Raw genomic sequence first — 25,622 nt, 5'->3', positions numbered from 1 at the left:
TTTAAATAAAATAGAAACAAATGACCCTAGTCAAATTGAATAATTTTAAAAATATAACTTTAAACAGTTTATAGAAGTTGTCATGGAATAAAAAGTAGTAGGAACTATCAGTCCCAAAATGGAAAAAGCAGTCCTGCTTCTGAAAAGTAGTATTCCCATGAACATACTTTCCATGGTATTAAAAATTTTAAATTAACTACCATTAAAAGTGGGCAGCCATATTCTACCTTGGTATTCAGGTTTGGAAAAGTTTTTGTCTTAATTCAGTATTCTAACAGTTTGCATCTAGAGAAATAGAAGGGAATAGTGTAAAATGAGGAAAAATTTTAGACTTGTAGGTTAGAGTTAACCCATTATCCTCTGCTATAATGAATTCAACTCTTAATTTATTTCTCATCTCAATATTTTTGATGGTCAGTTCGAACAACTGCCACAGCAGCAAGCAACTTAATTGAAGTATTTGTCGATGGTCAGTCTGTCATGGTGGAACCAGGAACTACCGTACTCCAAGTAGGCATATGTTCCAATTCTTTGTTTTTGTATAAGTTGTGGTTTTTTTTGTATCAATTTATTTCTGTTACACTCTTTATTTACTTAAAAAATTTTTAAGATTCCTTGATAAATGCTCATAAAGAACTATAGACAGTAAAATTATATGAAAGTAAGTTGGATTTAAAATGTTGGCATTTCAAAGTGAGCTATCATTTATCTGTTTCTGACTTTCTTCAGTGAATTATGGCAGTTATTTTGTTTCACTTCTGCCTTCCAAGTATATACCCATTTAAAATTTGAAGTTACCAAAAATGAATTACAAGTTAATTTAGGTAAGTTTGGGGAAAAGATAATTTTTGTTTGTTGTGAACCTGCTTGATGCTTTTCATTTCATGTGATTTCTCTATTTTTAGTAATATTTTTTAAGAATGTGTCCTACAAAGCAGGTAAATGAATTCATGCATTAAATATATAATTTCTCCAGATTCCTTCAGAACTAACAAAATTGGTCTTGAAGAAGTGATACTTCATTCTGTCTGCAAGTTACCAAGAACTAAATGCTCTTTATTCATTTAGCAGTCATTTTTAGACTATCTGCCAGGCATAGACCTGTAAACAATAAATACATAACAGTATATGTTCAAGGTACAGTGGAGAGTATTTTTGCCAGGTATATAGGAAGTGATAGAGATGTTAGGGATATCTAAGGTGCTCCCTGAGGAGATTTGTAAAGGATAAGTGTTTATATTTAGACAAAGAAGCTTTAAATAGTTTGCTATTGTTAGAACATAAGGTATATATAGAAGATGAGAAAACAAGAAATCAAATTACTATAATAGATTCAGCAATGAAAGAAGATATATGTCATACTAAAGAGCTTATAGTTTGACCTATCAGTAGTTTTCATGGCAGTTAAGCTGTATCGCAGGGACCATAGAGGATGTTAGTTTGGAAAATAACAAGACTGGTGTGAGACACAAGGGAAGAGTATCTTGCATTAGTAGAACTGAAAATTAAAGGCCTAAAATAGATAGTGGCAATGGGAATGAAAATAAAAGGATAGATTCAGTGAGAGTGAGTTGATAGGCCTTTAGGCACAATGAAAAGCAGGAAAAATTTTTGTGGTTTCTGGCTTTGTTAACTTATTTGGAGATGTATCATAGGGAACACAAATAGATTGAATTTTAGCTGTCCATAGAGCGTATCCATGCACAGAACTATTTAAGTCTAAAACTTGGAGAAGTGGTGAACTGTCAGGGCTCCAGATGAGGGTTTGGGTATAATCGTTTGAAATGTGAACCGGTATGAAGGTTGGGACAAGATCTTGCTTATTACTATACCCGCTGCATCTAGTACATGGGAAGTCCACATATGAAACCACGGGGACAGAGTTTGAAGGGGTGTCTTTATGGACAATGGTTCAGAGTGGAAATGAGGAGTCAGACCTTCAGCACAATCTGAGGTTCATTTATTCAGTTTCTTCCATAAGGTATAGGCATGCTGAGGCCTTAGAGCAGGCTTGAGAGCAGACAGGAGCAGGAGTCAAGAGCAAAGAAGGAGGGAAATCTCTTTAGGGATGAAGAATGTATAAAAGTATAGATGTTTATAGATAGGAGTAATAAGGCAGGTGGTTATAGCCTTTCTTTTTCTGTTTTAGGCAAAGCAAGGATGAGGTCAGATTGTTCTAATGCAAGAATTTTTTACTTTGTCTTCTAGGCTTGTGAGAAGGTTGGCATGCAGATCCCTCGATTCTGTTATCATGAAAGATTGTCTGTTGCTGGAAACTGTAGGATGTGCCTTGTTGAAATTGAGAAAGCTCCTAAGGTACTTGATACCTAAAATTCCACACCATGCTGTAGAAGGTAGAAAACTTTAAATCTTGCAGCGAATTTTACTTAGAATCATTGTTGTAGTGGAGAAACCTAGCCCTGTTTAATTGTATCTGTAAATTTATTATTTTGTGCAGTTGAGTCTGTTCATTTCAAAACTGGAAATGCATTGATGAAAGTGCTTTATAAATGCAAGCACTATATAATTACAACAGATTGAGAAATTAAAGGTGACTTCTTACAGCTGGCAGTAGTATTTCCAAATGGCTGTGTGACAACTAGGATGTGGAATTGCCAGGCAGTACATTGGAAGGGCTCATGCCGGGCCATTTTCACTAGAGAAAGGGATTACAATGAAGAGGTTCACTTTCTGTTTAATTTCATTTTGTCCTCTAAGTTTTAATTCAGTAGTACCTGCTAATCAAAACACAGTTATTTGATGTTCTGTTTCAGAGTCTCTATATAGAGTTGCATTGACTAGGAGGATAGAATTTAGAAGTACAAGATCTTATTTTTTTTTCATAGAGAAATGTAAAGTGTCAGATTATCGTATCGTGACTATGAAAAGGAAAAAAATGAATCTTCAAAGATACTGGGCTTATTTTCAAATGTATAGCTGAATGTTTTATATGTTGGGTTGCTTATAATTACAACTAAATACAAATACTTAGACATTTTTCCATTGAAATTCCAGGTTGTGGCAGCTTGTGCCATGCCAGTAATGAAAGGTTGGAATATCCTGACAAACTCAGAGAAATCTAAGAAAGCAAGGTACTTTCATGTTATTTAGCATAGTAACTTTTCTTAGAGAAGAAAATTGTTCATTTCAGTATTTAGACCTGCCCATAGATGGGAAATTCAGTAGCAAGTTTTGAAAAAGTTGGCACGTTTGACTTCTAGGAGCAGTGGAATTAAGTACATGTTGAGGAGGTGAAGTCAGGTATTTATGGTTTTGAGCATTAAAAGCTCTTATTTAGGGGAAAGAAAAAAAAAAAGCTTTTATTTAGGAGCACCTGCGTGGCTCTGTCGGTTAAGTGTCTGACTTTTGGTTTCAGCTCAGGTCATTATCTCACAGTTCATGAGATTGAGCCCCATGTTGGGCTCTGCACTGGCAGCGCAAGAGCCTGCTTGGGATTCTCCCTGTCTGTCTCTGCCTCTCCCCTGCTCGTGCTGTCTCTCAAAATAAATAAACTTGAAAAAGAATCTCTTATATAGTAACCTGTTCAACTTATGATGAATAGTGAGTCTGGGGCTTATTGAACTGAGATTATTGTAGTAAAGTATTACTGTTACTATATAGGCATTGATTATATTTGTTTTTGCTGTGCATTTGTGTGGGTGTTTTGTTTTTTCTTAATTTTTTTTTAATGTTTATTTTTGAGAGAGACAGAGTGTGAGCAGGGGAGGGGCAGAGAGAGAAGGAGACACAGAATCCGAAGCAGGCTCCAGGCTCTGAGCTGTCAGCACAGCCCAACACAGGGCTTGAGCCCACAGACTGCGAGATCATGACCTAAACCGAAGTTGGACACCTGATTGACTAAGCCATCTAGGCACCCTATTTTGTTTTGAATTAATGTTTTCTGAAGACTATTTAGTGACTTTGGGTAATTTTGTGTTTTTAAAAGTCATAATTTTCTAGATTCTTTAATGATACTTTATTCCTGGACTTCTATAAGCATTTTTTAGACTATGTGTCTAATACTAGAATGATGGTTACGTTGGTATTTTGATAATAAAAGTAAAGTTAATACTATATGAAAAGGTACATCCCTGAAGGTTAGATAGCCATTTTGAGTGCCAAAAATTTATATCATTTTGTGTACTACAACTTTTCATACAGAGAAGGTGTGATGGAGTTCTTGTTAGCAAATCACCCACTGGACTGTCCTATTTGTGACCAGGGAGGTGAATGTGATCTGCAGGTATGTTGTCAAACTTCATAAATCTTTTTGATTATCTCAGGTTTTAATTTCATTAGCAGCATTATGTTAACTCTCTCCTAATCTACTAAAGGACCAGTCCATGATGTTTGGAAATGATAGGAGCAGATTTTTAGATGGGAAACGTGCTGTGGAGGACAAGAATATTGGGCCATTGGTAAAGACTATCATGACTAGATGTATACAGTGTACTCGCTGCATCAGGTAATGTTTTTCCTTCTGTCTTCTGCAATATCATTCAGATAATAGTCACAAAATTTGGTGGAATAACAATACTAGAGAAAAAAGGCAACTTTTTTTTTGGTAGGAGAAGAGGGATGTTTTTAATGTTTGCTGCATAAGCCAATAAAATGGATTGTTCTCTTTCAGTGAATATCAACTTCTGTGGAATTTACAAATAAAAATATACAAGCATTAACTCCTTGATAACTTGCTGAGCTATACCTATGATTCGTGCAGTTTGTGTTATGCTGTGATTAAATTACATGCAAGCATTGAACAATTTTTTATTCAAGGACTTTGCTCACCATTGAAAATAAACTCGTGTCTTTTTGGTGTTTCGAAAATCATTATCTCACTGTGATCATAGGAAAGGAGATAATTTTGCTGGATTTTACCATTTGATGGTATATTTTTATCCTGCAGGTTTGCAAGTGAGATTGCAGGAGTAGATGATTTGGGAACAACAGGCAGAGGAAATGATATGCAAGTTGGCACGTACATTGAAAAGATGTTCATGTCTGAACTGTCTGGAAATATCATTGATATCTGCCCTGTAGGTGCCCTGACTTCGAAGCCCTATGCTTTTACTGCCCGCCCTTGGGAAACAAGGTATTCAGTGTTGTAATTTTTGACAATTTGTTTTTTATCCTTTAATTGGCTAGTATTCAAAAAAATTTAAGATTCATTTTCTTCCTGTATTCTAATTGTTTTGGTCTGCTAAGGTTTTATGTATTTGCTTTAAGTAAAACCCTCTTAATGGAAAGTAAGTAGATAGATTAAAGGATAGGATGATCTGGCAAATTAATTATAGTTTTCTTGGAGATTGATTCCAAAGTACTTAACCACATAATTATTTTATTCACTTGTTCTTCCAAAGAGTAAAATTGTCTTGATGTTTTAAAATTTATAGTCTCTTCTCACTGTATATTGTTTTCAGACATGTGGCTATATCATCCTTTATTTAATCAGTTCCTATTATTAGACATTTTAGTTTGTTTCTATATAGTTGTAAATCTATGATAAAAATTGTTATTCATAAATTTTCGCGTATATCTCTGATTCTTCTGACTGGGAAATGGAGTAGGTAGTTGCAACAAATTTGGGTATTTTTAAGGTTCTAAAGCCTATCATTAAATTGCCCCCCATATTTAGACTTCCACTAGAATATGTGGGAGTATCTCAAAATTCTGTGTTTTAAGCCATGTATTTTATGTATATAAAAAGATTGGGGGGATGGGGCACAGTACATAGGTGAAATGTTCAAGTAGGGATTTTTCTCTTTTGCTTCCTGAAACTCCCATAATGCATGCAGAAAAGAAACTTCCATCTCCACAGCCTCCCTGAGCCTGGCAGAGCCTCCTGTTCAGGTGGTAGGAAGGGGATGAGAACAGGCCCCAAGACACACCACCACTGATTTCTATGCTTCTTGCTTGAAGTTCAGTAGTTTTGCCCCACATAAAAGCTTCTCATGATGGTGTTTGCCTTTGGAAGATTTCCAAAGTGCTGAATTGGTTGTTTTTTGTTAATTTTGTCCAGCTTTATTTTTGCTTTTTGTGAGGAGGATTTATCAGACTTTTTAATTGGCCATACCCAAAAATCTTACTCTCTTGCTATTTATCTTGATAATCAAATTTGTCCATTTGGAGCCCTTACCATTGGCTTTTGTATTATTTAACAGTTCCTATTTTTATTCATTTATTTGTTCTTTTAGAGTTTATTTTTGTGAGAGAGAGAGCATGCGCATGCAAGCAAGCGCAAGTGGGGGAGGGGCAGAGAGAGGGAGATGGAGAATCCCAAGCAGCCTTCACGCTGATAGCCCGGATTAAGAAATTTTTGTCAGTGCGGAGCCCAACACGGAGCTCAAACCCACGAACCATGAGATCATGACCTGAGCCGAAATCAAGAGTCAGACTCTTAACTGACTGAGGCACCCAGGTGCCCCTAGATAACAATTATTAAAGCTTTATTTTTACAGTAGGAATTAATGTGACGTATTCAAATACGAGGGTATTTTTTTTTATTGCAGTTTCTCTGAGTCCCATTAATTTTAGAAATTCAGAAAGGAAAGTCATCGTAAATTTTTTTGTTTTTGAGAAACCAGGTAACAGAAACTTTGTCCTTATTGCCAGAATAAATGTGGTAAACATAGGTGTTTATTTTCTCAGAAAGACGGAATCCATTGATGTAATGGATGCAGTTGGAAGTAATATTGTGGTAAGCACAAGAACTGGAGAGGTGATGCGGATTTTGCCAAGGATGCATGAGGACATCAATGAAGAGTGGATCTCTGATAAAACCAGGTATGTGCTACTACATTGTTTTCCTTCACTTTTGCAGTTGACTTAAACTAAATTTTATAGTCACTTTAATTTTAAGGGACTGTCTTTATTCTTGTAAATTAGTTAATCTAGATTATTTGTATAGAGAACTGGACAACACTAATGTTAATAGTCCTAGGTATATCAATGGCTTTCTTATACTAAGTTTGACAAATACCATTTTCCTCCCAGTTGGAAAAATTGAAGGGGATTAATATATTTAATCTATTCCAGTTTGTTCATTGGAGAAAAGAAGCTAAATATAAGTTAGAGCTTGCACGTGATAATTTTGATAAAATATCTGGAGGTATTCAAGTTTTATAAGTAAAAGTGATTTGAGAAAAAAAAGAAAAAGTGATTAAATGATTGGCTTCTTTAGCTGTCAGATTTTTATGTGTTACAATTTCAAGAGTATTCAGGTAGCTGAAAACAAATCATAAGAACCCAAACTTTTTAGATGTTTTAGTTTCAGATGGTGTTCATAAAATAATTTATTAGTTTATCCTTCAAAAGACCTGAAGTAATTATTTGTATTCAGGTATTTATTCTGTTTGACACTTTAACCAGTACTGTATTTAAATAACATTTCTTTTATATTTTAAACTTGAAAACTATAGTTGCCTCTAGCAAGATTCCGTAAATGGTGTATTTTCTGTTACCTAGATTTGCCTATGATGGGCTAAAACGTCAAAGACTAACCGAGCCAATGGTCAGAAATGAAAAGGGGCTTTTAACCTACACTTCCTGGGAAGATGCACTCTCTCGTGTAGCTGGAATGGTAAAAAAATGAAATATAGAATAAATAGTATTTGTAATTTTTAAGGGACATCTTTGTAACAAAGAGGGGTCATGTATGTCTCTTCACTTCTTTTGTTTTACCAAGATTGCCTTCCATTTAATGAACATTTATTAAGAACCATATGCCAGAGGGGCGCCTGGGTGGCTCAGTCTTTATTGAGCATCCAACTCTTGATTGTAGCTCAGGTCATGATCCCAGGGTTGTGGGATCGAGCCCCACATCGGGCTCTGCTCTGAATGTAGAGCCTGCTTAAGGTTCTCTCTCTCTTTCCCTCTGCCCCTTTCTCCCCTACTTGTGCTCACTTGCTCTCTCTTCTCTAAAATCAAAAAACAAAAAATGCAACAAAACAAAAGAACCAAATGCCAGATATCATGCTGGAAGTAGGGCTATAGAGACCACTAATATATGGTCCCTACTTCCCACAATTTTGTAGTCAGGAAAGATGCAGAGTCAGTCAGGTATCATGTGCTGCTGCAGTTAGTTGTGCAGGAAGTCATGTCTCAGAGAGAGGGGTGCCTAACCACGACTAGCGTATCAGGGATGCCTTCTACGTAAGGTGACTTAGGCAAAATCTAAGAATGAATGCAAACTTGCCAGAGCAAAAGTGGAGAGAATGGCTTTCTAGCCAGAGACAAAGGCAACATACACAAAGGACTTGAGGAAACAGTGGATACTTCAGAAGAAATTGTATTTAGCTGTAATTCCTCACTCTTCATTCTCCAAACTTCATTATGAGACCTCTTTGTTTCTAATAGAAAACAGCTTCCCTCCAAGCTGGTGGTATTATTAGCCTCATCTACACCTTTGCTTCTCACTTTTATATTAATAATTAGTGTAAACCTTTTAAGTCAGAAGTTCATTGCTTTTTTTTTTATACTTACAGATAACTATTGCTTTGTGTTCTGAGCAGTGGTCTTTGCTGAACGGAGGTGTTTTGGTGATACCTTTTGCGTCCATTTCTAGTTGCAGAGTGTTCAAGGCAAGGATGTGGCAGCAATTGCAGGTGGCTTGGTGGATGCTGAAGCCCTGGTAGCTCTCAAAGATTTGCTTAATAGAGTGGACTCTGACACCTTGTGCACTGAAGAGGTCTTCCCCACTGCAGGAGCTGGGTGAGCAGTATGAATCTAGCATCTAGGCTTGCGTTGTTGTTGTTGTTGTTGTTGTTGTTGTTGTTGTTGTTGTGACAAGCTGTGTATAAATCAGTACATCTGGGCGCCTGCCTGGCTGGCTCAGTTGGTAGAGCAAGTGGTTCTTTTTTTTTTTTTTTCCTGATTTTTTTTTTTTTTTTTTTAAGTTTTTTTTACTTAAAGAGAAAGTGCAAGTCAGGGAGGATCAGAGAGAGAGGAAGAGAGAATCCCAAGCAGGCTCTGCGCCATCAGTATAGAGCCTGATACGGGCCTCGAACCCATGAATTCTGAGACCGTGACCAGAGCCAAAGTCAGATGCTCAACTGACTGAGCCACCCAGGCGCCCCGCAGGTGACTCTTAATCTTGGGGTTCTGAGTTCAAGCCCACATTGGTGGTAGAGTTTACTTAAAAAGATAAATTTAAAAAAGAGAAAATACACATATGGCTGATATGTGACCACTTGGATTCTCCATCATACCCACCAATTTGTTTTCACATATATAGGCCAAAGTCAAGCCAGGAACTATTAGAGAATCCAGTTATCAATAATAAGTATATGAAACTTTGATGTAATTTAGAAATACTTCCTAAGAATTTTTTGTCTGGGAATACCTTGGGTTTGTGGACATGAGAATGTTGCATGGATTGTCATTGTGTATTAGTAAACCTGCATTTTTAATTTTGTATTTCTAGCACAGATTTGCGTTCTAATTATCTTCTTAATACTACAATTGCTGGTGTGGAAGAGGCAGATGTTCTCCTTCTGGTTGGTACAAATCCGCGTTTTGAGGCGCCACTGTTTAATGCTAGAATTCGAAAGAGGTTAGTAATATTCAGGGTTTAAAAACTGGTTATATAATAATTTGTTTTACATCTGAAAAATGACTACTTAGCTGATTCCTAATAGTGTTAGTCGGAATGAGACCCCAGAAGATAATTGGAGGGCTGCTTCTAATCAGTCCATTCCTTCCCTCTTCTCCTGCTGATCGTTTTACTTTATCTTCTCATTTTGAAATAATTCAAGATGCACCAATTTTTCCATAATTTCTTTTATAATTTTTTCTAATGATTTTTTTTTCCTGCCCAGGATCCAGTTTAAGTCACACATTGCAATTAGTGTCATGACTCTCCAGGGTTTTTTTTTGTTTGTTTTTTTGTTTTTTTTTTACATTTTTTTGAAGAGCAAAGCCAGGTATTTTGTAGAATACCTCCATCTTTTCATATTTTAGAGATTTATAAATAGGTTGGTATAATTTGTCTATAATGTGATACTGTTGAGAGTGAAAGGGGGAATTAATTACTCCAGGGTAACAGATGAAAACCAGCACTGTCTCAGACAAACAATATGTGGTCACTGCATTTGTAACTATTTTTAGAAGAGCTGGTTCTATACTTGCCTATCAAAGAGAATAAATATGAATGATGTAGTTTATTTTCAGGAACTATATTAAAGTGGCCTTAATGGATAATTAGGAGATGACTGGCTCTGCTGTGATAAGGCAAAATAAAAATTATAAATCATTTATTCTAAAATTAAAAGTTTTATTTATAGGTTGCGTAGGGTTCCTAACAGCAAATTAATTCACTGACTTACCTTGGTGTGTATTCTTAACAGCATTATTATTTTGAAAGGTACACAATAAGTTGTATCTGTTAAGGTTAAGTGTTCTGTGAGTGTTTTTGTGTTTTTAACATTTGTAACATAAATGTAGACCCTAGCATTGATGAGACTGATGACTATTCTGATTTAGTAATTTAGCTCTAAAAGTTTGTCATTTTTATTTCAGCTGGCTTCATAATGACTTAAAAGTGGCCCTTATTGGCAGCCCAGTGGATCTCACTTACAGATATGACCATCTGGGAGATTCCCCCAAAATTCTTCAGGAGATTGCTTTGGGTAACCATCCGTTCAGCCAGGTGCTCTCAAGTTATATGTACCTACCTTTGTTAATTTTGCATTTTTAGTTTAAAAAGTTACTGTTTTATAATAGCGATGTGTGATTACTGTTAAAAATTACACCAGTACAGAAAAGAAAATGGAAGAAAGTAAAGTATTACCCCAAATTCCACCAACCCAAACAAGTATTGATGAACCATCATAGTCATCTCTATTCATGTATAGAGCAAGATGGATGGATAGGCAAACAAAGACGAGATCGTGTTATACATGCTGTTTTTATGTACCATGGTTTAATTTTACTTGAAATTATCAGAAAAGAAATTGAAGTGAACCTGAAACAATTAAACTTCAGGAAATCTTTCTTTATTGCAAGAGTTATTCTAAATTTCACCAGTCCTTCCCTACTGAGCACTTTATTTACATTTATCTCATTGCTGTCTGATATTTATAGGTCTTAATTTACTTTTCCAAGAGGGGCTCATAAGTACACTATACCTTGAGTTCTTGCTTGCTTGGGAGTGTCTGTTTTATTCCTGAAGAGAGCATTGGCAGGATATAGAGTTCTTGAGCCACACTCTTTTTTTTCTCTTTGTGAACTTTATAAACAAGGCCTTTTGTTACTGTGGAGAAGTGTGATGTCAGTCATATTTCCCCCCACCCCTGTCCTAATTTTTTTTTTAACTGTCTAGGTACTTATTTAGAGAGCTTGAGCAGGGGAGGAGCAGAGAGAGAAGGAGAGAGAATCCCAACCAGGGGTTTGCGCAGAACTCCGTGTGGGACTTGATCTCAAGAACTGTGCGATCATGACCTGAGTGAAAATCAAGCATCAGTCGCTTAACCAACTGAGCCGCCCAAAGAAACTTTTTTTTTTTTTTTTGATACTTTATACTTAGATCTTTATCTTTGAAATTTAATAACTTCACCAGAATATCTTAATGGTGGTTCTCTGTCACATTTTTATGGGACATGGTATACCTTTTATTGTGAAGTTTCAAGGTTCTTTTTACTTTAGTATTTGTGTGTGTATGGTGGAGTGCTGATTGTTAAAAAAATGAAAGAAGTTTCTGGTTTTCATGTAATGGCTCTGGAGGGTAGGCAGTTTGACAGATGTTGTGTTTGTCCAAGGATGTCATCATGGAAGGACATTCCTTCCTGCTTTACTATCCTCTGTGCCTTTGCTTCCTTGTGTGTTTGCGTGTGCGCTTCTCCTTATCGTTCCAAGATGGTGTAGCTTTAGGTGTAGTCAAGTGGGACAAGGCAGCTAAGCCCAGTTCCTTTGTTTTGAATAGGAAAAACATGATTACAACTGCAGTGATCAAAAATATAAAAAAAATACTTACTTAAAAGTGTCCCTCTTTTCTAATTCCTATCTCCATGCCCCAGAAGATGATAAGTATGTTTTTTTTCTATACTAGATTTAAGTCTGTTTTCTCTTAGTTAAGATGTGCTGCTAACAAAAAAAGAATGAACCAACAAAGCAGATACTGGATCCCCTTTTGTGTCTTTTTCTGTCATTTTTCCTTTGTTCTTTTATTCTTTTTCAGTTTGCTTTATATGATTTTGTATTGCCTGTCTTTCTTGTCCCTATTTTTGAAGTCCTGTTTTATTTTGTTTTTTATTGTTTCTGGAATGACGTTCATCACTAATTTGTTTCTCTTTCAGTTCTTTCCTGAGTTCTGTGACAAAATGTCCTATTGTATAATACTCTCTGTTTTGCCACTCTTCTAAGCCTTTCTTTTCAAGCGAGAAAAAGCGTGTTTTTCATTTTCTTTGAGGCTATTGAAAACTATTTCTCTGCACACTTCACATTTTCTTGGGAAATTCCTCTTGTGATAAATGTCCTCCCCTAGTATGTTAGGCATAATTTTCATGCTGATTCTTTGCTTTGGGCCGCTTATTTATTGAGGAATGATATAGAAGGTGGACAGGAGAGTGAGCTATATAGTCTTCAGCTTTTAATTTTTCTATCCTCCACCAAATCTGTTGTTTCCTTTGCTTTTGGCATGCACTTCCCTTCATGTTTTGACATTCAGGAAGCAGAGCCCTTAAAGTCTTAGCTATTCTGCGTTGTAATCCTAGTGATGGTTGCTTTCCCTACCTCTTCCTCCTTGTCTGGGGCATGGTGGGTAGATAGACTGTAGCATGGTACTTGAGTGTGGTTTTTCCTCTTAGACGGTACCAACTAAATGTCTGTAGGGACGTTGCCCAGTTTTTCTTGGACATACCCATAATCATTCTGACCAAAGGATATTTGGGAAAGTCTTTCATTCTCAGTACTTAGTTTTAGAAAGTCTGTTTTATCTGATTCTCACTTAGCCATTTCACCGTAGCATTGACAACATGTTTTTGGTTAAATCTGGTTGGATGTATGTCTATATGTTGATTAGTAAAAATCAAAGGCATTCTGCATTGAAACTAAAACTTGACACAACATATCGTAGATGCAAATTTGATTAGATTTAGTTGATTGTTTAGATTTTTTAATCAAAATTCTTTTTAAATAGGTATTACATGAAGCTAAAAAACCAATGGTGGTTTTAGGCAGTTCTGCACTCCAAAGAAATGATGGGGCAGCAATTCTTGCAGCTGTTTCCAACATTGCTCAAAAGATTCGGATGAGTAGTGGTGTTACCAGTGATTGGAAAGTTATGAATATCCTTCATAGGTATGTTGAGTAATTGTTTTATATACTGTAAAATTCAAGTAATTTGTGTACATGTATTCTGTTACATTGTCACATTTAGACTTACAAACAGCTTAATATTTAGCAGCATCTGTAGCAGATGCAAAATAGATTAAAACCTTTATTTTCTGTGTGAGAAGAACCTGAGATAATAAATAATATTTAAAATATTTGAAAAAGCAGTGCTGACAAAATTTTGAAAATCTGTACCCTATTAGTATACCTTGGTTCAATAATTGCAACAAGTCCTGTGACTTCAATTAAATGATAAAAATGTAAACATGAGAACTCAATGTAAGGAAAGTTTTTTTTCTGACTATATTAATAACGCAAATTTATTTTAGAAAGTTGGAAAGAGAACAAAGTATACAAAAATGGAAATTATCCTTATTCCACAATTTACAGATAATTACTGTTGCTACTTCTGGTCCTTTTTTTCCTGTGTAAATATTTTTCTAGTTATATAGTTGAAATCATATTGTGTATACAGTTTTGTAACCTGGTTTTGATCAATTTTCATTACCTGATAAAATTTCCTCCTGTAATTAGAAATTTTTTATAAACTTTAATGGCTGTTTAATATCATGAATATGTATAAATTTTTAGCTATTTCATTATTATTAACATGTAAATTGATGCTAGTCTTTTTTTTTTTTTCGTTAAGAGAGAGCAAGAGTGAGCAGGGGAGAGGAGCAGAGAGAGAGAGAGAGATTGATTCCCCACACGATGTGGGGCTTGATCCCAGAACCTTGGGATCATGACTTAAGCCAGAATCATGAGTCGGATGCTCAACTGACTGAGCCACCCAGGCACCCCTAGTTTAATATTTCATTTCATTTCATTTTATATTTTATTATTTATATTTGAGTTAGTTAATAGTGCAATATTGGTTTCAGAAGTAGAATTCAGTGATTCATCGTTTACATACAACAGCCAGTGCTCATCACAAGTACCTTCCTTAATCCCCATCACCCATCTAACCCATCTCCCACCTACCTCCCTCCATCAACCCTTGGTTTGTTCTCTATTGTTAAAAGTCTCTTGTGGTTTATTTCCCTTTCTTCTCTTCTCCCTCCTTCCCATATGTTCATCTGTTTTGTTTCTTAAATTCCACATATGAATGAAATCATATGATAGTCGTTTTTCTCTGATTTATCTGGCTTAGTATAATATATTCTAGCTCTATCTATGTCATTGCAAATGGCAAGATTTCATTCTTTTTGATGGCTGAGTAATATTCTGTCGTGTGTGTGTGTGTGTGTGTGTGTGTGTGTGTGTGTATACACACATACATACACACACCGCATTTTCTTGAAAACATTTTTTTTTTTTAATGTTTATTTATTTTTGAAGGAGAGAGAGACAGAGTGTGAGTGGGGAGGCGCAGAGAGAGAGACACACAGAATCTGAAGCAGGCTCCAGGCTCTGAGCTGTCAGCACACAGCCTGATGTTGGGCTCAAACTCACAAACCGCGAGATCATGACCTGAGCTGAAGTCGGATGCTCAACCGACTGAGCCACCCAGACGCCCTGACACCACATTTTCTTTATCCATTCATGAGCTGATGGACATTTGGGCTCTCTATATAGTTTTGCTATTGTTAATACTGCTGTAAACATTGGGGTGCATGTACCTCTTCAGATCTGTATTTTTTTTATCCTTTGGGTAAATGCTTAATAGTGCAATTGCTAGATTGTAGGGTAGTTTTACTTTTAGTTTTTTGAGGGATCTCCGTACTATTCTCCAGAGTGGCTTTTTTGAGGGATCTCCGTACTATTCTCCAGAGTGGCTGTACCACCAGCAGTGCAAGAGTGTTCGTTCCCCTTTCTTCATATCTTTTCCAACGCCTGTTGTTTTTTGTGTAGTAAATTTTAGCCATTCTCACAAGTGTGAGGTGGTATCTTACTGTGGTTTTGATTTGTATTTCCCTGATGAAGAGTCATGTTGAGCTTTTTTTTTTTTTTTAAATCTGGGGGGAGGCGCTAGTCTTTAAAAATAATGCAATATCAGAGAAAGTGAGAGAGAGAGAGAATCCCAAGCAGGCTCCACACTTAGCACAGAGCCCAACCCAGGGCTTGATATCACGACCTTGAGATCCTGACCTAAGCTGAAATCAAGAGTCAGACACTTAACCTACAAGCTACCCAGGCACCCCACGTATTACTTTTCAAATTTGTTTAAGGATTAAAGCTAACCATTTTTAAATATGATAGGCAAATTGTTTTCATTTAGAAGTATTTTCATACATTCTAAAACATTAATTTCAGTGTTATATTTCTCCTTTATTGGTTTGATTTGGCATTGCAAATCTTGTAAACACTTTGAAAAACTTTATATTTTATATATTTTTTTTAATGTTTATTTACTTTTGAGAGAGAAAGAGAGAGACAGAGTGTGAGTGGGCAAGGGGCTGAGAGAGGGAGACACAGATTTGGAAGCAGGCTCCAGGCTCTGAACTGTCAGCACGGAGCCCGACATGGGGCTCGAACTCAAAAACCATGTGATCATGACCTGAGCCAAAGTTGGAGACTTAACCAACACCTCTGGATCCTTTCTGGTCACAATTTTTACTTCTTATTTTTAGTTCACCCTTGCATCCATGTCCTTATTCATACAGTTTTGTGTTTCTGAATGGATACCAAAATTAATAACTTCAAAAAAATTCCTGAATGTCTAACAATGTATTTCTGGTTCCTTCTCACAGATAAACACCTGGCTAAGTACAAAGGTGACAGTCTTTTTTCCTTTAATAGTCAGTAATTTTTCACCATTTCATTTAACATTTTAAAGAGAATCTCCTGTAATCTCAGTTTTGTCCCTGAGAATATGTAGGTGTACGTGTCTGCTTGCTTGCCTTTTGGTTCTTGATTTTTAAGGGTTCCTTATATTTGATGTTAAAGAAAATTCTACCAGAATATAAGTGGTGACACTCAGCTGTCATTACCTTTGCCTGGGAATATCATAGTTACTGGTTTACTTAGTTACTTGCTCTCATGCAGAAGCTTCTTTTGTTATGCATTGGTGGCCTTCAGACTTTTGGTTCTTTTCCCTCATAATTTTTCTCATTTCCTTTTTCTCTGGGTTTAGAGAAAATGCCTTTTTAGAAAAAGTTTATTTATCGGGGCACCTCGGTGGCTCAGCTGGCTAAGTGGCTGGCTTCAGCTCAAGTCATGATCTTGGGGTTTGTGGGTTTGAGCCCTGTGTCAGGCTCTGTGCTGACAGTTTTGGATTCTGTGTCTCCTCTCTCTCTGTCCCTCTCCCATTTGCGCTCTTTTTCTCTCTCAAAAATAAATAAACATTTTTTAAAAAGTTTATTTACTTTTGAGAGAGAGAACACAAGTGGGGTAGGGGTAGAAAGAGGGAGATTGAGAATCCCAAGCAGGCTCTGCACTGCCAGCACAGAGCCCGACACGAGGCTCAAAGTCACTAACAGTGAGATCATGACCTGAGCTGAAACCAAGAGTCAGATGCTTAACCGACTGACCTACCCAGGCACCCTTAGAGAAAATGTCTTTTTTTGTTCCATCATTTTGTCGGTTTTCATTCTAGAGAGCACTGACTTTGATGTAATTTTTAATTTATTAACCTTGTTTTTCATTTCATTATTAAAAGATTTCCTTTTTTTAAAAGTTCATTTTAGTTTATTAGGACGTATCTTTTATTGCAAAGGCAAAACTTAGGCTTACTGAGTTTGTTTTTCCAGGATGAGGTAGACTGTCATAAGTTAATGTGAGTCTCTGCTCAGATCTTTGAGAGAGAGGTATCAAGACATTAAAAAAATACTATTGGGGCACAGGGATTAGTTTTGAAATTGGGAAGTAGGAGTCTTCCAACTTTGTTTACTTTCATGATAGGTTTGGCTATTCTGGATCCTTTGCAAACCATATGAATTTTAGGATCAGCTTGTCAGTTTCTGTAAAATATTCAGCTGGGATTTTTGATAGGGATTGCACTGAATCTATAAGTTCAATTGGTGAGTATTGTCTTAACAGTAGTAAGTCTCCTAATCCATGGACATGGGATGTCTTTCCATTTAGTAAGGTCTTTAATTTCTTTCAAAGTTGTTCTGTAGTTTTCGTTATATATATCTTACACTTTTTTTAAAAACGTTTCATTCTTTTGACGTTATCCAGTCAGAGTTTGACAGAGTAGTAGCATCTGGTAGGAGTTGGTTTGACCTGCTCTCCTCCCCCAACAAATAGGTAAAACACCAATCTGCTTTATATATAGTAGGTCCTCAGAATGGCTACTATTTCTAGAAGGAAAGTTAACATTAGCAAATTAGACCAAAGACTGAGTTGTTCAGAGTATAGTTATTTCAGATTTGTTCTTTAAAGGATTATTTTCTGCTTATACGAGTAGTATATGTTCATAGAAAGAACTCCATAAGGACATACACCCATGAACTAATTATAGTTTTCTCCAAGTTACAGTCTTATGGGTAGTGTTTTAATTTCTCCCTTTCGGTTTTCAAAATCGTCTAATTTTTATCTAATGACAGTTTTTGGCTTACTGTGTTGACTAAGAACCAATTTTAGGGTAATTTCAATTGGCATAATGTTTCCACAATTATTCTAATAATTCTCAGCACCTTGTTTCTTTGTTTGCCATTCTTAAAACAGTAAAAAACTGCTGTTTCTGGTTTTGACATCTATTTAAAATGGGTAAAGAAGATAAGGGAAGGTCTTTGTCAGCATTGAATAGAAAAGAGATTAAGTATCATTTCAAGAATCACATTTAATTTTTTATAATGATAACACTGCAGGTGTGCTAAAAATCTGATTGTTTTACAGGATTGCAAGCCAAGTAGCTGCTTTGGACCTTGGCTATAAACCTGGGGTGGAAGCAATTCGTAAGAGCCCTCCCAAAGTGCTATTTCTCCTGGGAGCAGATGGAGGTTGTATCACTCGACAGGATTTGCCAAAGGATTGTTTCATTATTTATCAAGGTAAGTAGCATCTGTGATACCAGAAACAGAAGAGAATCGAATATTGTGTAGATTAGAAACTGTATGGCAATATATTTAGTGGATTGAATATTTTCCGTTCAAGAATTTCATACACACGCCCCAATATTTTTTTAATATATTTTTTTAATGTTTATTTATTCTTGAGAGAGAGAGAGAAACAGAGTATGAGTAGGGGAAGAACAGAGAGAGAGGGAGACACAGAATCCGAAGCAGGCTCCAGGCTCCGAGCTGTCAGCACAGAACCCTATGCAGGACTCGAACGCATGAACTGTGAGATCTTGACCTGAGCCGAAGTCAGATGCTTAACTGACTGAGCCACCTAGACGCCCTTCAATATTTTTTAAAAACCAAATCATAGGTTTTATTAGTTACATAGTTGATACTGCAATTGAGAATTATTACCTGGAGAAAAAAAGAATTATTACCTGGGACACCTGGCCAGCTCATTCGGTAGAGCTTCTGACTCTAGATCTCAGGGTCATGGGTTCAAGCCCTATGTTGGGTGTAGAGATCACTTTAAAAAAAATTACTTAAGGGTCCTGGGTGGCTCAGTTGGTTAAGCATCGGACTTCAGCTCAGGTCACGATCTTGCACTCCATGAGTTCAAGCCTTGCATTGGGCTCTATGCGGATAGCTCAGAGCCTGGAGCCTGCTTTGGATTCTGTGTCTCCCTCTCTCTCTGCCCCTCCCCTGTTCTCACTCTGTCTCTCTCTGTCTGTCTCTCTCTCTCTCTCTCTCTCTCAAAATTAAACAAATATTTAAAAAAATTAAAAAAAAATTACTACCTGATGATACCTAATAACAAAAAATTAAAAGAAGCCTAAATGCTTCAGTAACAGGAATGGTTAAATTATGGTTTATTTATACAGTGAAATATTATGTAGCACTAAAATTCTGCTTTTCAAAGAATGTTTACCATTATTATATAATTAGAGGAAAGCACTTTTATATAAACAGTATAAAAAGTTTAAAAAATCATGAGTGTTATGTTACAGAACATTTAATGAAATATATTTGACAGTACTCCTTTGGCTTCTTTGTATTTGACTCATTTTCTTGAACTCTTACTCATAAATGTAATCAAGTTTCCCTGGAATAGATGGAGTCCAGAGTGTTCCTGGATATTTTACAGGGAAAAGTATTACATAACTCTCTACTTCATTTTACACAAACACCATAAATTTATTAATAGGCTTTTTATTGCCAATGGCACGTAAAAAGCATTATATAATGTTTTGTATTTTTTGTTTGTTAAAATTAAAGCAACATACATAAATTACATCCATCTCCTAATCCTATCCAGAGATAATCATTGATGATGGTTTTGAAATGTGTGCTTCATGTATTTTTCTATGTATGTACAAAAATGAGACTAAATATTTTATATATTTCGTTTAACTCAAGTTCTTTTTTCTTCTAACAGTTTTGTTAAACTATTAAAACTTTCATTATACTATTTCAGTTTTTCAGCAAGCTATTTTGTATAGTTTTCTGTTTATTGTGTTTTTAGTATTATCACTGTCATTCCTGTCCTACATTTTTATTCCTCCACCATTTCCATCTACTTTACCAAATTTCACTTACATATACCTGAGCATTTCTAGTTTGTAATTATCAAGAGAAATAATATAGCTAGTTGCCCATATATGTGTGGTATTATGTGTATTTCTGTATTTGCAAAAACTTATGTGGGAAGATACATAGCAAATGCTTATCAGTAATTTCTTTGGGAAGGGAGTTGAAATGTGGGCTTTTTATTCCAAAAAATTTTTATATTGTTTTGTATATTGTAATTTGGTAAACAATTTTGTAATTATTTTTTGTTTTTTAACACTTTAAATTCTTAATGGGATTTACAAAAGGGTATCTTCTGGGTTCATGTATGGTACCTAATCAATTTTTTGCTAAAATATGGTTTGCATTTTCCGTCTTTTCACAGGACATCATGGAGACGTTGGAGCTCCAATAGCTGATGTTATTCTCCCAGGCGCTGCTTACACAGAAAAGTCAGCCACTTATGTCAATACTGAAGGCCGAGCTCAGCAGACAAGAGTAGCAGTGACACCTCCTGGCTTGGCAAGAGAAGACTGGAAAATTATAAGAGCCCTCTCTGAGGTATTTGTTCTTAGTGATGTTGCTAATGGGAAGTTTGACTTGTTAGCTTGTCAAAGACAAAGCGGATCCAAGTCTGAAGTGCAGAGATGATTTGAATAATCTCTGTTGGAAAAATATGTTCAGAAAATGGGAATTTGATATTGGTGTTTTTATTTTTGGCTTATTTTTTGCCTAAAAATACTGCTTTTAACTCTTTTTATTGTAAAAAAGAAAAAAGGCATCATGAGATTTAAAATTATACACAGTTGTCTGTAGATTTTGTTTATGATCAGTATCAGGTTAGCAAAAGCATTCAGATTTAGCATACCATTATCTCTTTAATGATTTATTTCATAATCAGTCTAATTTCTAAAGAGAAATTACATACTGATAGCTGTTTATGAATTAAAAGTTTTGACCATTGTGTTCTCCACTTAACCACAATATACATGCTAATGAACGCCAATAGAATTTTCATTGGTACAACATTATTTCACTATAGTTGCAATTATGTATGATTTGAATTTTTAAGTACTAAAGCTTTGTGTCAATTTTGGGGACCTGATATGTATAGATTGCAGGTATGACTCTTCCATATGATACTCTGGATCAAGTAAGGAACAGATTGGAGGAAGTCTCTCCTAATCTTGTCCGATATGATGATGTCGAAGGAGCCAATTATTTCCAGCAAGCAAATGAGCTCTCCAAGGTAAAAACTTGCCTGTATGCAGTTTTCATACTAGTGTATCCTCTGGTGTTAGTTTTCAATTCTATTATTGATCTCATGCTTTTTTGTTCTTGTTGTTGTAGCTAGTGAACCAGCAACTTCTTGCTGATCCGCTTGTTCCACCTCAGCTAACAATAAAAGACTTCTACATGACAGGTATGCATTTGTCAGCATGCCTGCCAAATATAGAAGGTGGGAAGGTAGAAGATCACCTAATTTAGCATCGTGATTCCAGCGTCTTCGGGTGCCTGGGTGGCTTAGTTTGTTAAGCGGCTGACTTGATTTTGGCTTAGGTCATGATCTTATGGTTCATGAGCTCGAACCCCATATTGGGCTCTGTGCTCATAGTGCGGAGCCTACTTCATATCCTCTGTCTCCCTTTCTCTGCCCCTCTCCCGCTCAATCTCTCCGTCTGTTTCTCTCAAAAATAAATAAATGCCAAAAAAAAAAAAAGATTCCAACCTGTTATTAAGAATATTTGATATTTTTATTTAATCTTTGAAAATTTTCAAACATCAGAAGTAATGTAATTTGTATCATCTGATTTTACGCTCTCTCTCTTTTTTTTTTTTTTTTTTTTGAAATGTAAGCATGTTTTCAATATAAAATTTTACTGTTGTGTATAAAATCATTGTATACTAATTTAGGAAGCATTTTTGTAAGTGACAGCCAGAATTGCTAAGGTTTTTCTGAGAAATACAGTAGAAATGTCAAAACATTTGAATGTGACTCATGTTAAACAGTGCTTCTAGGGATGCCTGGGTGGCTTAGTTGGTTAAGCATCTGACTTGGGCTCAGGTCGTGATCTCATGGTTCGTGAGTTCGAGCCCCGCATCGGGCTCTGGACTGACAGCTCAGAGCCTGGAACCTGCTTCAGATTCTGTGTCTCCCACTGTCTCTGCACCGCCCCTGCTCACGCTGTCTGTCTCTCTCTCTCAAAAGTAAAATAAAAAAATAAATAAAACAAACAAACAAACAAAACCAGTGCTTCTGATGTATATTGTTAGGAATGTTTTTAAGGAATGCAGACTTACTGAAACTTCTTTACTGCAAATCTTCCATTTGGTATAAAATAACACCTGATATAATATCTGTGTTATGAGGTAATTTAAAAATGATTTTAAATAATTGTCTATCAAAGCAGATAGTGTATTTTTTAATTTTTTAAGTTTGTATCTAAGATTATTGTTAATTGTTTTTTAGTTATGTTTGTTATAGAATACATACTTAAGCCCAAGAGCAAACAATTACTATGATCCCACTATCCAAAAAAATAACTATATTTATTTTTTTAACATTTTGTCAGGCATCCAGGGATATACACATATATTTATTTAAACAAAAGATATGATTATTCATTTATGGGGGGGGAGGGGGGTTGACAGCTTTATTGAAATATCATCCACATACCATGAAATTCACTCATAAAGTGTACAATTCAGTGGATTTTAGTATACATACTATTTTATAAACTTTTTTTCAATAATAGTATTTTGTACATGTTTTACCTGTCTTTAATAATTTTCTACAATATTTTTAATGTTGCATACTAGCACGTTGTATGAGTGTATATAATTATTATTATTTTAAGTTTACTTATTTTGAGAGAGAGCATGCACAAGTAGAGAGAGAGAGGGAAAGAATGAATACCAATTTGTGCTGGCAGCACAGAACCTGACATGGGGCTGGATCCCATGAACCCGTGAAATTATGACCTGAGCCAAAATCAAGAGTCGGACACTTAACTGACTGAGCCACGCAGACACTCCATGGCTGTTTATATATAAGTATTTAATCATTCCTAGGAGTAATTGTTAAAAACATTTATTAGCTAATAAGGGACTTCTGAATTTGTTGCTCTCACGTTACATATAGTTCAATAGGGTTTTATAGTCTTTTTTTGTTGTTCCTGAATATGTGCAACAAGAAAGTTTTACTGTGTGCTTTTTTAAAAATTGTATTATCAAAATGCACTTTTTAAAATATCTTTCAGACTCAATTAGCAGAGCCTCACAGACAATGGCCAAATGTGTCAAAGCTGTCACAGAAGGTGCCCAAGCAGTAGAGGAGCCATCCATTTGCTGAAACATCTACTAGGAACCCTGTTTTGTTACAAATAATTAATGGACAATTATGTTGGAGTGATCTCCTACAGGTTTATCTGTTTAAAAAATAATCTGAATGATGTAATATTTAAGATTGTACCATGCTTATTTGAAAATGATATTGCGGTTATTAGTGAATTTTGAGGTTTCAAAAACATTTATGTGTTGTATGTAAACATTGTTAAATAGTTTAATGAACATATTTACAGATGCTCTTTCACATAAAAGCATTGGTAATCTTTGTGACACATATAAAGAAAATCCTTAAAATAGGAGTTTTTTGTTTATTTTCATTGATCGTTTATGTTTGTAAAATGGTCCTTCCGTTAGGAGCCACTGTTTTCTAGTGCTAATGATCTAAGCATTCTGTCAAGCTGGGTAAATAGAAAATATATATATAATATAATCCTACATCAGATATGTATTTGAACAATTATAATTAATCATAATAATGGTAGATCATGATTATTCAGCTTTTTCTGTATGCTAAGCACTCTGGTTTTATGTGTATTGTCTTATTTTGTCCTTGCTACAACTCACTGAGATAGTGTTCTCTCATTTTACAGATGAGGAAACTGAAGCCTAGGGGTATTTGGTAGCTTGCCCAATGTCACAGCAAAGTCGAGGACTCAAGCTTAGTTCTGACTCCAAAGCCCATTGTTCTTTCCTGCTACACATAATTGCCTCCCATTAATACAGATCCTATAGGTTATTACTTCTAAGAATTAGCATTGAGAAGCTTAATATATAGTCCATTTCTCTGTTTTCTCTTGAATCTGTTTCTGTGTCACGGTGATTTATGTGACATTTTTCTTTGTGTAAGAGATTATACACACACATACACCACTAGAGTGAAGGAGTGAAGAGATATAATTTAGGTCTTTATTGAAGTTCCATATTCATTATATTAACACCATCTGTAGTCTTAAATGAACTAAATTATTCCAATAATAGAAGAAAAACTGACAGCTTTCATAATTTTCATTGTTAAAAAGTAAGTAAAAATTTTACAATTAACCTAGGAGATAATCTAATTTATTAAATTTTTTTCACAATCTGTGGTCAGAATCCTTTTGTTTTATAATCCTTATTCCTATTTTCACTAAAGACTTAGCCCAATTATAGGATGCAATATTCTTGATACAATAAGATTTTTAAAATAATAATATGTCATCGATACTTTATCTTTAAAAATTGTACAAAATGTGTCACCTTGTAAGAGCTTTTTCAGAACTGTTTATCTTCTTTAGTAAAACATTAAGAAATGTATTTTGCTTAAAGTACTTAAAATTCTAAGTTGCCTGAAATTATACAAATTCTTGCTTAAAGCCTTTGAATTCAGCACAACCTTTCTGTCCCCTTAGCACTGTAGCTGACCTCGAGGGGGCATATGTGGCATATGCTGTTTTGTATTTTACACAGTACTTTTCAGTGAATGTTAGTAGATTTCATAGGCTTGTTGGTGAGGGAACATTGTGTTCAAGTGGAGAAGGGGTGACATATAACCAAATTGGTCCAGAATCCTTGGGCTGCCATCTAGGCAGTGCGTGTTGAACTTGTAATTCTTTAAAGAATACTCTGTCTGGGGTAAGTAGTGCTCTGTAAAATTGGCTTGTTTTTACATAAAGTAAACATGCAAGTCTGTCTGATGAGTGCCTATTAATCGTGTAATGCTTAATAGTAAGGTTATTGCGGACATAAACATTAAGGGTGGTTGCTAGGGAAAAAAAAGACTTTCTGAAGAAGAGCTCCCAGATAGAAAAGAAATATATATAGGTGAGACTAACCTGGCTGATGGAATTATGATTCTAAGTAATGAAAGGGTCAGCAGTGAGAAGGTCTACAAAGGCTCACGGCCAAGTCCCTTTGGGTGAAGAAACCAGTCTGAAAATATCCAGGAAGAATGATACTCATTTACACTTGATCTTAGCCAAAAGGGAAGCTAAGAAGCAATGGGAAAAGTAATATCATTTAAAGAGGACCTTCTAGGGGCGCCTGGGTGGCTCAGTCGGTTGGGCGTCCGACTTCAGCTCAGGTCACGATCTCGTGGTCCGTGAGTTTGAGCCCCACGTCGGGCTCTGGGCTGATGGCTCAGAGCCTGGAGCCTGCTTCTGATTCTGTGTCTCCCTCTTTCTCTGCCCCTCCCCTGTTCATGCTCTGTCTCTCTCTGTCTCAAAAATAAATAAACGTTAAAAAAAAAAAATTAAAAAAAAAGAGGACCTTCTAAATATGTATCACTAAAGCTTGAAGTACGTTATGTCTAATTTCACAAAAAAACCTGCAACTAATAGGTTTGAGACCCAGGAAATATGAAGTAACTTGCCTAAAGCTACAGAGTTACAGACTAAAGGTAAGGGAGTTTAAATTCGAGATATTTTTATTGTCCCATGTTGCCTCAAATGTAAACCTTTTGGA

General features: G+C 35.6%; 1 protein-coding gene across 6 annotated transcripts in view; it reads left to right on the top strand.

The window, feature by feature from the left end:
- Window positions 1-24,856, top strand: part of NDUFS1 (NADH:ubiquinone oxidoreductase core subunit S1) — a 29,419-nt gene extending 4,563 nt beyond the window's left edge. For all 6 annotated transcript variants that reach the window (XM_042949883.1, XM_042949882.1, XM_042949879.1 and 3 more), the window contains 17 exons: window positions 419-510; window positions 2,209-2,316; window positions 3,016-3,092; window positions 4,162-4,243; window positions 4,335-4,465; window positions 4,907-5,092; window positions 6,649-6,783; window positions 7,465-7,579; window positions 8,564-8,709; window positions 9,422-9,550; window positions 10,516-10,645; window positions 13,133-13,293; window positions 18,106-18,260; window positions 20,221-20,396; window positions 20,950-21,084; window positions 21,186-21,258; window positions 23,096-24,856. In XM_042949883.1, the coding sequence (XP_042805817.1) occupies window positions 419-510; window positions 2,209-2,316; window positions 3,016-3,092; window positions 4,162-4,243; window positions 4,335-4,465; window positions 4,907-5,092; window positions 6,649-6,783; window positions 7,465-7,579; window positions 8,564-8,709; window positions 9,422-9,550; window positions 10,516-10,645; window positions 13,133-13,293; window positions 18,106-18,260; window positions 20,221-20,396; window positions 20,950-21,084; window positions 21,186-21,258; window positions 23,096-23,187 (2,123 nt within the window). In that variant the 3' untranslated portion in view covers window positions 23,188-24,856. The remainder of the gene's footprint in view (window positions 1-418; window positions 511-2,208; window positions 2,317-3,015; window positions 3,093-4,161; window positions 4,244-4,334; window positions 4,466-4,906; window positions 5,093-6,648; window positions 6,784-7,464; window positions 7,580-8,563; window positions 8,710-9,421; window positions 9,551-10,515; window positions 10,646-13,132; window positions 13,294-18,105; window positions 18,261-20,220; window positions 20,397-20,949; window positions 21,085-21,185; window positions 21,259-23,095) is intronic.
- Window positions 24,857-25,622: the final 766 nt, after the last annotated feature.

The sequence above is a fragment of the Panthera leo genome, chromosome C1 (assembly GCF_018350215.1).
Source record: "Panthera leo isolate Ple1 chromosome C1, P.leo_Ple1_pat1.1, whole genome shotgun sequence".
Lineage (NCBI taxonomy): Eukaryota > Metazoa > Chordata > Mammalia > Carnivora > Felidae > Panthera > Panthera leo.
This window is presented reverse-complemented; position numbering and strand designations above follow the sequence as displayed.